Source organism: Epinephelus moara, chromosome 9, assembly GCF_006386435.1.
Source record: "Epinephelus moara isolate mb chromosome 9, YSFRI_EMoa_1.0, whole genome shotgun sequence".
Lineage (NCBI taxonomy): Eukaryota > Metazoa > Chordata > Actinopteri > Perciformes > Serranidae > Epinephelus > Epinephelus moara.
Window position 1 is genome coordinate 30043214 of NC_065514.1, and position 16407 is coordinate 30059620.

The 16407-nt window shown below is 39.9% G+C and overlaps 1 protein-coding gene across 3 annotated transcripts in view; it reads left to right on the forward strand.

The window, feature by feature from the left end:
- Positions 1-16158, forward strand: part of LOC126395385 (electrogenic sodium bicarbonate cotransporter 1-like) — a 40511-nt gene extending 24353 nt beyond the window's left edge. For 2 of the 3 annotated variants that reach the window (XM_050052801.1, XM_050052803.1), the window contains 14 exons: positions 2730-2863; positions 4724-4986; positions 5458-5510; positions 5657-5842; positions 7186-7299; positions 7969-8130; positions 9861-10039; positions 10951-11023; positions 11803-11871; positions 12616-12789; positions 12891-13055; positions 13182-13275; positions 13599-13676; positions 13795-16158. In XM_050052801.1, the coding sequence (XP_049908758.1) occupies positions 2730-2863; positions 4724-4986; positions 5458-5510; positions 5657-5842; positions 7186-7299; positions 7969-8130; positions 9861-10039; positions 10951-11023; positions 11803-11871; positions 12616-12789; positions 12891-13055; positions 13182-13275; positions 13599-13642 (1710 nt within the window). In that variant the 3' untranslated portion in view covers positions 13643-13676; positions 13795-16158. The remainder of the gene's footprint in view (positions 1-2729; positions 2864-4723; positions 4987-5457; positions 5511-5656; positions 5843-7185; positions 7300-7968; positions 8131-9860; positions 10040-10950; positions 11024-11802; positions 11872-12615; positions 12790-12890; positions 13056-13181; positions 13276-13598; positions 13677-13794) is intronic. The other variant, XM_050052802.1, reaches the window with a different exon arrangement.
- The last annotated feature ends 249 nt before the right edge of the window (positions 16159-16407 follow it).

Consider the following 16407-nt stretch of genomic DNA (forward strand, 5'->3'; position numbering starts at 1 on the left):
CATCACACAACTGACATTACCCATGGTTATTAACAGGTTAACAGCAGAAATTGGCTGTTTTGGTGTAAGTTTGTTGTGACGGTTTAACAGCTAGTGTTTGATGTTAGCCGCTGCTGCTATACACGCTCATGCCAACCAATCTAATCCAATCCACTATATTTATATAGCACATTTTACAAACGGAGGTTTCCAAAGTGCTGCACAGAAACAGAAATAAAATACTAAAAACCAATACTAAAAAAAATTCTAAAAACAGTAATATAATCGAATAAGAGCAATAAATTAAAAACGATAAATAAAAACAAATAAAATCATTAAGAAAATCAATAAAATAAATTAAAGACAAAAGAAGACCACACAACTCTCATGCTACGTTAAAAGCCAGAGAATAAAAGTGAGTCTTAAGACGAAACAGTTTCAACTGTGGGGGCTATTTTAATCTCAGGGGGTAGGGAGTTCCACAGTTTAGGGCGACCACAGAGAAAGCTCGGTCGCCCCTGGTTTTAAGTCTGGTCTTAGGGACCACGAGCTGGAGCTGACCAGTGGACCTCAGTGATCTCGGGGGTGTGTAGATTTGAATGAGGTCCGAAATGTACGTAGGGGCCAGTCCATTCAAAGATTTAAAAACAAACAATAAAATTTTAAAATCAATCCTAAAACGAACAGGAAGCCAGTGCAGCGAGGCCAGAATGGGGGTTATGTGCTTGTGTTTCTTGCTTCCTGTTAAAAGACAAGCCGCAGAGTTCTGGACTAACTGTAAGTGCAATAGGGCATTTTGATTAATTCCTGCATAAAGAGCATTACAATCGTCTAAATGTGACGTGATAAAAGCATGCATCACACGCTCAAAATCATTAAACGATTAAACAGATTTAACCAGGTAGACGTTGAGCTGGCCATTCCCTGGCTGTGGAGATGGCATCGACAGAAAGTTTGTTGATCTAGCAGGGAGTCGGAACGGTCCAGGATCAGACCCCGGGACAAAAGAGATCGAATACAAGTATCGTTTTACTGGAGAAATTTTGATACTGCTTGGTACTGGGTTATATTGGTGGATGCATAAAGGTATTGGACACCTAGCCCTACTTAAAACCAAGCAGAAGTGTGTGGCACTGTTTTTATCTGTGGAGACCCTGCCCTTGCGAACATATCAGCTTTTCGGATACAACAAATATAACATTCCATCAGGTACCTTGCAGTGTACGTATAAGCACAGTAGGGAGGAGAGGCCAAGTATGGATGTTGTTTACAAACACTAATGACAATTCCTGCGTAGTATACCTTTAAAACAAATCCACGTTAACCCTGATGACATCATTATGGTTATTTTATCAAACTAGTAAAGCTTCCTCCAGAGCCACAGAAGACACTATTTAAGTATTTTAATAGAGAGTGGTACTCATGATGAGTGAACTAAACTACATGTGTAAAAAAGGTGGAGTGCCTCTTAAACGGTCATAAACACACAGTTAACACAGCATTAGGCAGCCTGTTGCATGTTGTTTCATTTTCCTGATTCTAACTGCTAAAGTAGGCAGTGTTTTGTAGAGGCGCAGTTCTGAGACTTCATGTTCACACAGTGTGAAACTAGATTAAAGAGCTGATAAGTTCTGGTACATTTGCAGTAGTTTCACATGTCAATTATGGCTATTGCATCACATGTCAGTACTAAACAAATGTGTTGTATTTCTCTAAATGCACTCCTATCCTCCTTTTTCCCCTCACATAGCACGCTTTTTTTCTAACGTAACCAACATAGAATATGGCTCACAAGAGCTGGGCACTGTATGTATACACTGAATGGCATGAGATTTGATCTGTTTTAAGATGACCTAGCTCTCCATGTTAAGTCACAAACTAACGACAAAAATATTTCACTTCAGCTGATAAGCCATGCTAATTTGGAGCTCAGAGGCTCATACTGCATCCATCTGTTGTACCTGCTGTTGACAGGGCTGCAATTGGAAGAGCTGTACAATTGTGCTATAATAGCATATGCTGCTGCAGCCATCTTGGTGCCTCTGATAGCTGACGGTATAGGGTTGTCCCTGGCTTTGGCCGCACCCTTCTGTCAAAGAGATGCATCCTAGCAATCCTGCAGAGCACCAGCCTCAAGGATTTGCCCAGGCTGTAAATAACCACAGATCCAGATTACTCAGCCACTGTAGCTTCGTCATGGCTGCGTTTCTAATGGCCCCTCCCTTAAACGCCACCACCTCTTCAATCCTCCTCTCCACTCTGTGCACAACAGAGGGAATCCCTGCCCTCAGCCAACCTCACTCAGCGCAGGTCTCAGAAGTAGAGCTAAGTTGTCAGTTGCTATCTATCCACTAGCATGCCATCTATCAACTGTATCTATACAGCATCAGGGTTATGAATTACACAGAGTCTAAAAGACTGAGACAGCTGGAAATGAAACAGGCCTGTCCTGATGGGCCAGCCTTGCAGCTGTGTGATGTGTACAGGGAAAACAAAACTTCCAGCTGAGTAAGCAGAATTATGGTATTGACGTTCCAAGGCTCAGAAAGAGTTGGAGAAGAAAAATGGAAAATTGTGCTTAATGCTGATAAAAGAATGTGTCTCTTGAACAATTTCTTTCCAAAATGGTTAACATGGAGTCGTGCTACAAATATGAATGTCCGATCTCATCTCTTTTTATATATTTTTTTAGGGCTAACATGTTCCATGAGCTGTGTGTAAAGTCTGTGTGTTTTTCCACATGTGTGCAGGGAGTGTTGGAAAGTTTCCTGGGTACGGCACTGACAGGAATAGTGTTTTGTCTGCTGTCCGGTCAACCCCTGACGATTCTCAGCAGCACAGGCCCGGTGCTTGTCTTTGAAAGACTCCTTTTCACCTTCAGCAAGTGAGTAGTTACTGATCAAACTAGGGCCATCATCACCTATTTAACATTGTGGTGGGGGGACCATTTTCAGCTTATACTGTCTACAACCCAACCCTCCATGGGGTGTGTGGGGGGTAATATCCCCCATCATTCAGCATTTTGAAACAGAAAGCTCGGATCAGGGGTTCTCAAAGTTTTGATGATTGTGAGGCATTTTAGGGAGCCAGCATATGATTGAGAGTCGCACAAGAAAAGTGACCACACTGACTCTACCATGACTTTTTTTTTTTATTATGACTTTTTATACCATTATGACATACATGACTATTTCTATGGCTTTTTTATGACATATGAAACTGTGATACTTTTAATTACATGATGTACTGTACTATGACTTCTTTCTGCATTTTTATGATATACTATTGATTTTTATGACACTTTTATGGCATACTAACAGTTACAAAAAGATTGCCAATAATATAGCCTGGTAACACTCATGGTGAATTCTAATTTTCTACTCTCTAATATGTTTGAAAAAAGTCAAACATTAGCTCCTGTTGGGGTACGGCAACACCACTTGGACAAACCACACGCAGATTATGATGATTCATGATTATGATTACTTGCTGATGATTATATTGGATGGCGGGGCGTGGTTGCCTCTCATAGCATAGCACATTTATTTATATTTTTTCATCATGTCAGGGAGGACAATTTAAACACTGGGGTGGTCCCCCAATATATACTACAATTACAGCCAAGGATCAAGCTCATTCCAGCACTTTAAAATGATGGAATATTAGCAAGGGCGAAATACAAATCAGAAGCAGCTGCAGTAGCCTGGCAGATATTTATAGGTTGCTGTCTATCTCCAAAGGACAGATGCTGTTTCTGTATATACTGGGATGCTGTCCTTGTGCCGCCTTTTTAAATGAAATAAAAAATCCAAGCATAAAGAATACAAATTGATAATTCACGTTTATAGTAGGCTGGCAACTTTTCCTTCAGGTTTGCTTGTTGTAAGAGTATCACACTGGAACTTTTTGTGCTTACTGTAAATCTGCTGGCAGTTAACAGCTGCCAGCAGATTGTTAATTTTCCATGTGTTTTTGCCGTCAACTTCCTGTCCCAATTCACTCGACGACCACACACACCCTGTTGTAAAACCAGATGTAGGAGACAGTGCCAACACAGGAGCTAATGTATTTTGTTGAAGGCATTTTATTACACTATCTATTGAATGTCTGTTAACTTGTTTATCTGTACAGTCCAACTATTTCATCTCTGAGAACAAGTAATTGTGCAGATTTAACATTTCACAATACCTTATGGGTGTTAAAGGTTGCTAAATGCTGACTTCTCCCTCCTACATCCACTGTACTCCCTTCCTCTCCCGGAGAGAGTCTTCTAGCATTACCAAACACCACGCTGATTATGTTCCATTATTAATAATTCACTCTCATTTAATTTTACACTGTGAGTGAAGAATGTTGTGGCGTCTGTGTCCGCCAAATGTTTCCATGCCTCCGGTCAGTGGTCGCTGACTCAGTGGCAGCTGTTAGCCTGTCTACAGCTGTTGGATATCACAGGTGCATTATTTCCATGTGGAGAAAAGCCTGCTGACAACTCAGGTTGCAAGTGTTTCACAGCCTCAAAATCAGTGTTTTATTTTTAAAAGCTTCATGGCATAAACAATATTTACAAACCTTTAAGAACACTTTAAGGAAGCCCACATTTCACAGAATTCAAGTTAGACAGAGGTGACTGAAAGTACAGTGAATTCCTAGCAGGATTTTGCTTTGAAATAAAATATGATGGTGTAAGGATACACTTGTACACAATGAACCACTCTCTCTGTCTCTAATGTGTCCCTCTCCTTAGAGACAACGAGTTAGACTACCTTGAGTTCCGGCTGTGGATCGGCCTGTGGTCGGGTATATTCTGTCTGCTGCTGGTCGCCACAGACGCCAGCTTCCTGGTGCAGTACTTCACACGCTTCACCGAGGAAGGCTTCTCTGCGCTCATCAGCTTCATCTTCATCTATGACGCTTTCAAGAAGATGATAAAGCTGGCCCATCACAACCCGATCAACTCAGACTACGATCCCAACCTCGTCACTCATTACGACTGCATCTGTATGCCAGGTGTGTAGTCGTAGAAAAATAGCTGTGGTGGCCATGTAAAGGTAGATTACAGCAGGGGTGTCACTGTATCTGGTAACATAGACAGTGTCTGATACCAACACACTGTTATCTTGAACCATCCTTTGCCAAAAAGTTCTCATTGTTCGGTGCCATCAGTATCAGCAGTGATACCAGACAGTGAAAGCTGAACAGTCTGATTTGGTTTTGCCCTGTTTGGCAGAGATGTCACTATTGTATGTTAAACAAAGCTTTCAACTTATTTTTGCCGTGTTTACAGTGGAGATAACAAATGATACTAGTGTGTGTCGGCCTGTAGATACCACTGTTTACCTTCTCAACAGCCCTATCAGTTTCAGTGCCGCGAGTGACTCGGCAGGATTGTTTGGGAGAGAGATGTTGACCCCGATTCAAATTGGCAAGTGTGACACTGCAAGTTATCTCATTTTGGTCAACATTGTGTCTCTTTACTAGGCAACTCATCAGACCCCCTTGATGTTTCTGCATGGGCAAACAGTACTGAAGTGGTATGTAGTGTCTTTGTTTAAATGACATTTAGCAGCATGGATTCAAAATTTCATAAGTGTTGCTTAATTTGACAACAGAGCTGTTTTTTTTCCCTGAATGTTGTTGCTTGTTGGTTAAAGGAACCTTTTTGTCCTCATCTCTCCAGCCAGCAAATGCCACCTGGGCATCTCTGACCAAGGATCAGTGTCTGAAGTACAAAGGGCGTCTGGTCGGAGAGAACTGTGGCTATGTGCCTGACATCACCCTGATGTCCCTCATTTTGTTCTTTGGGACCTACACCTGCTCCATGGCTCTGAAGAAGTTCAAGACAAGCCGTTTCTTCCCCACCACAGTGAGTGATAGTATCCATCTATGTATGTCTAACAGTGGGGTTTTTTCTATTCTGGCCCTGTGCCCAATGTTGGAAGCAGTGAGCATCTAGTGAAACTGTGACCAGTGACATTACAGATATTTGTGGTGTCACCAGAAAGTCAACAGTTTGGCAAAGAAAAGAAGAATTGGGCTCAAGCTCAGATTCATAAATTAATTTACACTGTCTTCAAATCAGTAACCTCACTTTTCTGATAAATATCCAAAATAAATGATTCAATTCAGGGTCATCCCTTTGTTCCTAGGGTCCTATGTTCCCAAGGGCCTAATGTTACTTGAGCCTTACGTTGCGTTTTGAGCATGAGATTGATAAGGGCTTTCTGCACAGTACAAATTGCAAAAAACTAGGGTGACACAATTAATCGAAATATCATAGAAATTGCAATGAAGCCATGTAAAATATACAGACAACAAGAGCTGCAATTTTTTGATAAAGGTAAATGTATCACAACATACCATTATAAATGAGGTATTGTGGTGCTACAGAGATGCCCACACTTGCATATCATATTCCAGACATAATGAAACATACTTGTTTGATACAGATCCCAGCAAAAATCACATAACCATTATTTTTTTTTTTTTTTCAGTGAGTATAAAATGCAAAAATGACCTTTCCCGCCAAAATTGACACTCATATTGCAATCACAATATCTATCAAAATCAGTGCAGTATGTCTTTTTCTTTTTTTTTTTCCTTTTTTTTTTGCATATTGTGCAGCCCCACAAAAGAAAAAAGTGCAGATCTGAATCTGTTCAGCCACTGTTGAGATAATGATGTCAAAAATCAAGTCATATTAAGAGGATATTGAACTGGGGAACATAGGATCATGGCACCATAGGTACACTCCCAACTAAGAGTCTAGAGCCATGTTAGAGATGTGAGGCTATACTTAAGCAAAGTGGTGCTTTGAGGTAAATGCTAACGTCTATATGCTAACATACTCACAATTACAATTCATGTTGATGTTAAGTGGGTATAATGTTCACCATGTTCCCATTCTTAGTTAGTATTTTAGCATATTAATATTTGCCAGCATATTTGTTAGCACAAAATGCAAAGTACAGCTGGGTAGATGGTGTCCATGGCAACCCATCCAATAATGTGGATGTGACATTGGGTAACAAAATGTACCATTGGTGTTTACTTATTATAAATGACATATATAGTCTAATGTAGTTCTTTGTAGTTCTTTGTCAAACACAAAGAACATGTCATTGTCTGGTTATGTCTGGTAGTTCCTACCGCCACAAGCCAAAAAGAAAACCCACTGTCAAACCTGCTGTCAATGTTTACCCCGTCTAGGTGAGGAAGCTCATCAGTGACTTTGCGATCATCTTGACCATTTTGGTCTTCTGCGGCGTGGACGCCTTTGTCGGTGTGGAAACTCCAAAGCTCATAGTGCCAAGTGAATTCAAGGTACAAACCACACTAGTCACAAACTAAGTTAGTCACTGTTTCATTTTGTGTTTGAAATCATTGCACTGAGTTAATTTTAGCTGAAAGACAACAGCCAGCCAGGTGCACTTTCCTCTCATTACACTGATAATGATCCATGTTTCTGCTACAAAGCCTCTAAGATTCTTTAAAATCCCAGCATAATGCTTTCTTTGTAGTTTGACCAGTAAGCGACACATGAAACTAAGTCACAGTCAGTCTTGCAGATTGCTCAAATGTTCCTCAGCTGGCGTAAAGACCGCCTTGGCACAGACGACGTGAATGATGAGGTAGAGGAGCAGGTAGCTGCATCGAATAACAGCTTGATTATAGGTGATGTGAGAACACAGACGGTCTTGTAGTTGCAGGTACAGAGCCAGCTTTGTCCGACCACAGAGTCTTAATTCACAGATTTCTGTCTTGCAATAATGCAGCAGTAATGTTAGACTCTGGTCATTGTTAATACTCTCTGAAAGTGTAATGGAGTAATCACTTCAAATTAGATATTTTTTCTGTTCTACTTGAGATGTTATCAATGTCTGAGAGATCTGGACTGTGTACACGCAGAAATAAGATGATACACTAGTCAGGTGTTTTTCATTTATTGGTGTCCAGGTTGCTTTAACAGCCTTGTTGTTCTTCGTTATTTAGCCCACAAGTCCACTGAGGGGCTGGTTTGTTCCTCCTTTTGGAGGCAACCCTTGGTGGGTGTACCTGGCTGCCGCTCTTCCTGCTCTGCTGGTCACCATTCTGATATTTATGGACCAGCAGATCACTGCTGTGATTGTCAACCGGAAAGAACACAAACTCAAGGTTGGTACAACACTTCAAGGCCTTATTCATTTTGAAAATGCTAGCATAAATGAACAAAGAACTTCTGAACTACTCAACATAAAAGACTATAGCCATATTTTAGAAATATCAAAGGCAAACTTCAATATTTTTCAACCCGGGTCATAGTTTCCCAAGTTGTTTTATCTAACTGACTAATGGGAGCAAAACATTTTTTCAGTGTGTCCAGTATTGAGCCAGAGCGCTGCAGCCAGCATTAGCAAAACAGGCTGCAGTGTCACCACTCAGAGCATGTTTGCACCGCTAATGTATTGTCGCTGACAGGCTCAGATTATTACATTTCAAGTCTGTCAACATTATGGAAAAGAACCAGACAGAGATAGACCTTGTTATTAAAGCGTAAGTTCCTTTTTGTTTACTCAGAAACAGCCCCGAAATCAACACCCCCAAACTCACTAGGCGCCATTTAAATAAGCAGCTTGTATAGAGCCAGTCGATTTTACATCTGACTGGTTGAATAATGGGTTTATTTCAACCAAACCAGAGTTGGTGATGGTTGGAACAGTTGAAAGACAAACCACATTTTTTTGTGAGTTTTGTGTAGTTTCTGTCGACTTTGAATGAAGTGTTTCACAATAAATTACTGTTTATTTAAATGGAGTCTGGTGGGTGTGACGACAGCGATTTTGGGGGCAGTTTCTGTTGAAACAGAGGTTGATCCCTGTAGGGATACTCACTATAATAAGTTGTCAGAAACTTCAAATGATAATCTGAGCTCGCCAGCGGCAAATACAAACACTTTTAGTACTTAAGGAATTTCACAGAGTGAGCATGCCCTGAGTGTTTACATTGCAGTCTGTTTTGCTGCTGCTGTCTGCAGCAGTCTTGCCCAATACTGGACCACTTTCAGAAACTGTTGTTCCCATTAGTCAGTTAAGCCCTATTCGCACGGGACCAGTATTACCAGGGGATCCTCATGTGATTTAGAAATAACCCCCCACGTCTGTGTTTTTTGTAGCACATTTGCCCAGGATAAGCAAAGTCTGTATTTTACTCAGATTTACTGACATTATCCCCTGGATGTGATGTGCACAGTCATGTGTAACTCCACTCTACACAACACAGAAACACCGTAGAGCACCTCTGGCTTTGATGACCTTGTTTTTCTTTTAAACGTAGAACAGAACCATTTCATCCACACATTGTCACATCTCATCCATCTCATCATCTTTCAAGATTTTGCTTCTCTGATGGAATTGAAGTTACTCTTTCTGTAAATGGGTCTCCATGCATCCTGCTCCCAAAATGCTGTCAAAATGCTCAATTATAATTGCCAACACAGCCTCAGTAATTCTAGCACGGGAAAGAAACGAAGCACAGGGAAAACAGAAGACTTAAATACCACCCCAAATTGCTGAGATGTTGATTCGCACACGACTAATACCATCACCTGACCTCTGTGTTTGGAGAAATATGGAAGGTAATTTGGGGGGGGGGGGGTGTTTACTTGACAGCTTGGCAGATTGGCATGGGATTAAGATCAGAGACAAATGTGCCAGAGGTCCCCAGGTAATACTAGTCCTGTGAGTATAGGGCTTTAGATACAAAAACATGAGAAAATAGGGTCGAGGTTGAAAAATACCAAACTTGTCCTTTAACTGTTAATGCATGCTCCATCTCTACCCTGTAACCTATGCATTGCTTCACTGTGAGAATCTCTCTTGTCTCTCTTTGCCCGTGTCTTCTCTCAGAAAGGGGCAGGGTACCACTTGGACCTGTTCTGGGTGGCTGTCCTGATGATTGTCTGCTCTTTCATGGGCCTGCCGTGGTACGTGGCTGCCACTGTCATCTCCATCGCCCACATTGACTCCCTGAAAATGGAGACCGAGACGTCGGCCCCTGGGGAGCAGCCTAAATTCCTGGGCGTCAGGTGAGAGAATGCAGCTGCTGGACACAGTGCTGACATCATTTAGGAATTAAATTGTTTCTAAAATGATGGTACAGAGTGAAAGTTTCTACTCCTCTCTTCATTTATTTTGGATTCCCAGGTGAAAATAAATCTCTTAGCAGGTGGCTAGAAGGCAGAGTTTTCAATACAATGGGCTGAATTGCTGTGTGTGTGTGAAATCCACCCTACAAAGAAAAATTCATGCATGTTTTTTCCCTAAAAAAATGAAAATGTGGGCAAGTAGACAAGCATTTCCTTCTGCTATCCTCCCATGATTAGTCTAACCATAAATGGTCAATGCAGAGCCTTTCCTTTGTATATAATGAAAACATGTGCACAAAGACAGAATCATCATCCAGTAATAACTAAAAGGGAAAAAATAAGCAATCAGGAAGGAGAGGGACTGAAGAACACAAAAAAGAGAGAAATCAGTCTTGGAAAGGAGAGAAAGGGAGTAAAAATCTATACAAAGCCACAGATAGACTTGCATCAGTATACTTAAGTGATAAAAGTGTGTTTTGGTTACTATGCCTGTTCTCCAAGTCTTTAAAGATTTTGTGCCATGGTATTATGTATTTGTTATAATGTGAATGTTTCCTTAATGTTAATTCTGAAATGAAAAATTCTTAACTTTTCTTTTGAAAGTGAAACTCCTTTTTTAAGATCAATTTTGTGCGTACACAGCTGATAGAAATTAAGACCTGAAAACCAAAGTTTTGGACATTTCTGTTACAAAGATAGTGTGTATGTTGTAGATGCAGTGTTATCTCCAGTGACTTTGGATTTGTCATAATGGAAACATCATATGAAATGTTTTTCATATATCTTGCCTTCCATGTTTGCCAGAGTTGTTCTTTTAGTTTTGTGTTTTTCCTCTTTTCCCCCTAATCCAGGGAACAAAGAGTCACTGGTATCTTTGTGTTCCTCCTGACGGGACTCTCTGTCTTCATGGCCCCTATCCTCAAGGTACTGTAGCGCTTCAGCTTCTTAACGCCTCCACAGAAACATGGATTACTGTCCACCTGTTTTAGGACAAACTCCTGTCACTCCTCTTAAATTTAAAATAATTTAAAATCTTGTATTCATCCGATTAGGAGCTCCCATAGTTGAAGTAATTCAATGTGAAATAAGCATGTTCATCAGGGCTTAAGCTCCAATTGCAGCTGAGTGCCTTCTCGAGTTTCCATTCCCACATTAAGCTGCCAAACAGCAAAGACAAAAGTGAAGTCAGTGCGAGGATATTGTTTGAGCTGGTACTCCCCCTTGTGGACATTTTTAATATTGTACTTCTGGTCCTGTCAATACATTTTCCTTTCCAAACTGGCTTGTGAGTTTGGGAAAGATGCAAAATGTTAAGTGTGAATGCTGTTTCAAATGTATTTCCATCTGCCATGCTTAATCCTCTTCATGTTTAAATATTAACTTAGTGGCAGATTTCTGATCGTACATGGATATGTTCCACTGCTGGCTGAGCAGGTAGTTGCCACACCTGTGTGCTCAGCCAAGTGACTGAACACACTGGTGTCTACTGAAATAACATTCTTACTAGCAAAGCTGCTTGCAGACTATTTTTAAACCAAGCAGTGATGCTAAAAATTAACACTGGCATTGCCTGTATGGAGAGAGCTCTAACATCTTTAGCAAACTTTTCATGTCTTTAGAATTTATTTAAGCTCAAGTGACTTTGTTACAGCTGGTCACATATCACATTAATAACGTTATTCATTGTCCTCTGTGTCCTTCAGTTCATTCCCATGCCTGTGCTCTATGGTGTGTTTCTCTACATGGGTGTGGCGTCGCTCAATGGTGTCCAGGTGAGTTAGTCTGACCTGTTAAGTGACATAACAAGTGTTGAACAAGATACTTGAAAAAGGGTAATACATTACATAATACTCATTGTAAAAGTAATTACATTACTTAAGTAATTACATGAACAGTACATTGAGGTTTAACAAGCAGCCAGCCAGTACTTACTCAGTCAGTGTTGCTTAGCCTCAGTGACAGCAGCACTCCTGTACACACACCCTTCAACTGTGGACAAAACCCACCTGAATGCATGCTTACTAATCAGTGCAAGTCAAGCTAATGCTGGCTAGCGAGCAGCTAAGAGACAACATATCACAACTTTTGAGTTTGTGGGAGGGGTATTTGTCCCTTTATGATAGAGGTTAAATGCCTCCCAACACTTTCAGCCCCTCTGCTGAGCTAACACGTCCCACAGGAGTCTGTCCTCTGAAGGCACAGATACAAAACTGATATTAACCCTCTGCTAAGGTGGCAACGTATTTTGACTCGTAAAATGTCAAAGTAACAAAGCATTACTGGGATTAGTTACTGAATTTCAAATTGTAATCCCTTACACTATATAATACAATATAACATTAAAACTGTCTGTAAAAGCGTCCCTACTCACTTCTAGTTGCAGCCATAAACTAAACTAAAGCATCTGTCTACAATATCTTGTAAATACTACACAGATATTGTTAACTGTCTGACTGCAGCATGTCCGTTCTCGTGACCGGACTGACCTGTTTGTTTGTTTGTTTTGTTGCTGTCAGTTCATGGACCGCTTGCAGCTGCTCCTGATGCCAGCCAAGCACCAGCCGGACCTGATCTACCTGCGGCACGTCCCCCAGAGACGCATCCACCTCTTCACCTTTATCCAGGCCTTGTGTTTGGCCCTCCTCTGGATTCTCAAGTCCACCGTGGCTGCCATCATCTTTCCTGTCATGGTGAGAAATGGCCGCAATCGCTGGTGTTGCTGACCACAATTAGACAGAGCTAGGCTTTATCTGGGCATGAGAGTTATTAAAACTTATTTCTCTGTCTGCAGATCTTGGCATTGGTTGCTGTTCGTAAGGCAATGGACTACGTGTTCTCACAGCATGACCTCAGCTACCTGGATGACGTCATCCCAGAGAAAGACAAGAAGAAGAAAGAGGATGAGAAGAAAAAGAAAAACAAGAAGAAAGGAAGCATTGACAGTGAAATTGAGTTTGTAAGTGAACCATTCTTTCAACCTAAACATTTAACTGGTCTGTATATCTGTTGTTGTCATGTGATTGTCTACATCCTCCGATAGATCCTCCGTATGTGTTAATGTTCTCCCTCCATCCTCCCACAGTCTGACTACCCCTACCATGACAATGTCCCCAGCATAAAAATCTCTATGGATATGATGGAGCAGGAGCCCATGTTGGGTGATAAATCTATGGATAGTGAGTACTAGCCAGGGCTTGCTTTGCCAAAGCTCTAAGGACTGCTCGAATTTTGCTTGTAAAGGCTTTGTGCCTTGTCATACTAGCCTTCCTGCATGCACTAACAAATTTCTTGAGCACCTTAAAAAATCAGTATGCTCTTCTGACTATAACACTGCCAGTTTTTTTTTTTTTTTTCACAGAGTTCTTAATATTATAACCAATAAAGTAGCTTTGCAGTGCTTGCTTTCTTTTCTTTTTACTCTTTTTCTACTGATCTATTTGAAATTTCAGAGTCTTTGTGAAGTACATTTTTAAAAGTGTTTTTTTTTTTTTTCCTGCAGGAGATGAATCCAAGACTTTCCTTAACCCGCATTCGTCGTGCTGAGCACTACTTTGAGTCTCCCACAGTGGCCGAGTGAGTGAGTACCAGCTGGCTTTCACGTGTCGCATATTTTCTCTGAAAGGAAATGCACAAGTGTGATTTATGAGTTCCTACTGCACCGCATTTATATCACTCTTTGTCTCTTTCTCTTTCAGTCTTGACAGAGGTTCATACACAAAAGGTTCGCCTCAAATTCGCATAGGCAGGAACTCTGAGGATAACACTTTCCTCTGGAGGAAGAACTCTGAAACAGATCTGTGAAGGAATTATTTAAAGATACAGAAGAACCAGCACAAACATCCTCTTTTGTAATATAGTACTGATTCGTAACAGTATTTTTTAAATATTTCTTGTGTAAGGATTTAAATCAGAACAGCTGGAAGTATTTGTCTTAAAACTGAAACACTTTGGTGGTACTGAATTTTAATAAGGGCTGACACGGGGTATGTTGGAGCTTCATCCACATGAGTTCTTGCAGAAAACAAAAGGGCTACTCAAGGTCATCTTAATGCAGTTTTTATGGGACATTAATATTTTAAGAATGTATATGCTCATAATTTATAAAAAAATGTCCAACTAAAGATGTTTAATCATAAAAGATGTCCAGGATACAGTAGATTTGTAGAATACAGATGGTGTTCCCCATAGTTTTTATTTTTATGTTTTATCTTCTCTTCCAAATAATACCAAACACAAACCAGCCTCTCTTCTGATAGTACTGTTTTTAATATTGTAATTTTTTATGTTCCTTATAGAATTAAAATCCCAACTACTGGAATCTTAAGATTAAAACATACTGTAGTGGAGGTACTGCATTTGAAGGCGTGTTAAGGCGATACACATGAGAAATCCCACGTAACTTATAGTGATCAAAAGGGCTACTAAAGGCCATCGGTGCACAATTATTTGCAGGTATTTATTTTATATTTACGGGCATATAAATTATTTAAAAAGCATCCATCCAAGGCTGCATATTCACAGAACACAACCAGAAGATCATGTAAGAATACCATGTTTGTTTCAGTATGGTAAGAAGTAAATGGTTTAACACCATACGGACTGGAACTTTTTTCCTTTTCTTCCTTCTTCCTTTTTCTATATTTATTATATTTAAACTCTCTGCAAATGAATTTGCTGTTTGAACATTAAGTATGGCTTTACCATTTAACTTCCCCATTTGTGCAAATTTGACGATATTCTTTCAGTGGTCTGTATCCACTCAGCTGTCTTTTCCCTGTTTAAGGGAGATGTAGATGTATTATACCTGTATGTAGCTCTACCTCTTATGTTTCTGTAGGTGCCAGGCATTATATATTCAGCACATCTGTTGTGCAAATTATTTTTTTTTTGATCAAACACTGATTTATTTTATTGTTTTTTTTCAACTGGCACTGCATAGGATCTCTGAATCTCTTCTTTGAGTTCCTTTTTGCTCTGTGACACTTAAGATATTGTATTTTTTTGTTTGTCAACGTGAAATAATTATGTATGAATTTGCAGTGTTTTAAAGGGTAAATCCACCAAATTAACATTTTTGTCCCAGAAGCAAAAAACATTTGAGATTTTTTTTTCCACCAGTTTCTCACTTTTTTTTTTTTTTTCTTTCAGTTTCCCCCCAAATTCAATACATGAAATGTGCTAAGGTTGGGGGGAAGGGATGGCCTGTAATGTTCTCCCACACTTGACTGTGAACTAAACCCTAAAAGCCTATTTGAATAATCCTTTTTAAAATGTGATCATATTTAAAAGCTGTTGTGATAAATGTGATTAATTTTCAATCTTTGAGGAAATTCTTGTTTGTTTTTTAATCATGTAATGTGTGTGTTTTTATAAAATGCAAATCAACCAACAATCACTGTGAGGCAATGCAACGTTGTGACTTCCAGTCCTGGAAGAACTACCGCTTTATAGTATACAGGGTAAAAAAATGTTTGAGCAACAGCTTCACTTTAAAATTCATATTCTTCTTTGACACTATTTTTAATGCATCATTATCTAAATTCCATTTAGTGACAGATTGACGTCTTAAATTTGAATCGTTAATCATTGTTCTGTGTTACACACTGTAACTTAAACTGATTAAGTTGATTTAGGATATTAATTCATATATGAATGTAATACATCTCAATCATTTGAAATGCATATAAGGACATGAACAATCAGCACTGCTTCTGATTTGTAGTGCAAAGAAGGGCTTTAATGAATGCTTTCACAATCACATCAATATGCTGTCAAGATGTGAAGCACAAGACTGAAGTTGCTTCCAGTCAATGCTTTGAACCAAAAATCAAAAACCACATTGTCTTCCACTTTGTTCTGTGATCTGTATATCTTGACTTTTTGACTCTCTGGTTCTGATTCTGCAATTAATGTCATATTTTTGATGTTAAACCAATTTTATACAAGCATCTTATGTGCTCAATAACCATAGATTACTCAGAAGGAAGCAGATGGTGGTGTTTTTTATGGAGTAGTGTTTTGAATGAGAGCAATAAAACAATCCAAATGATTCTTAAATACATTGTTGTGTTTTTCTTTAAATCATTCAAGTTTGGTCCAAGAGTTTGGACCATGCAGCTCCTACAGGATGGGTTTTCAAAAGACTAAGAGAACTTGAAACAGTGTTGAAGTCTGACGTGGACAGTATGATCAGCACTACATCACGGATGGATTACTGAACAGGCCTGCCGGGCACAGGCCCATAGGCCCTAAGTGTCAGGGCCCCCCCCCCCCCGGCCTTCACCTGCAAAATGTCACTCAAAGAGACA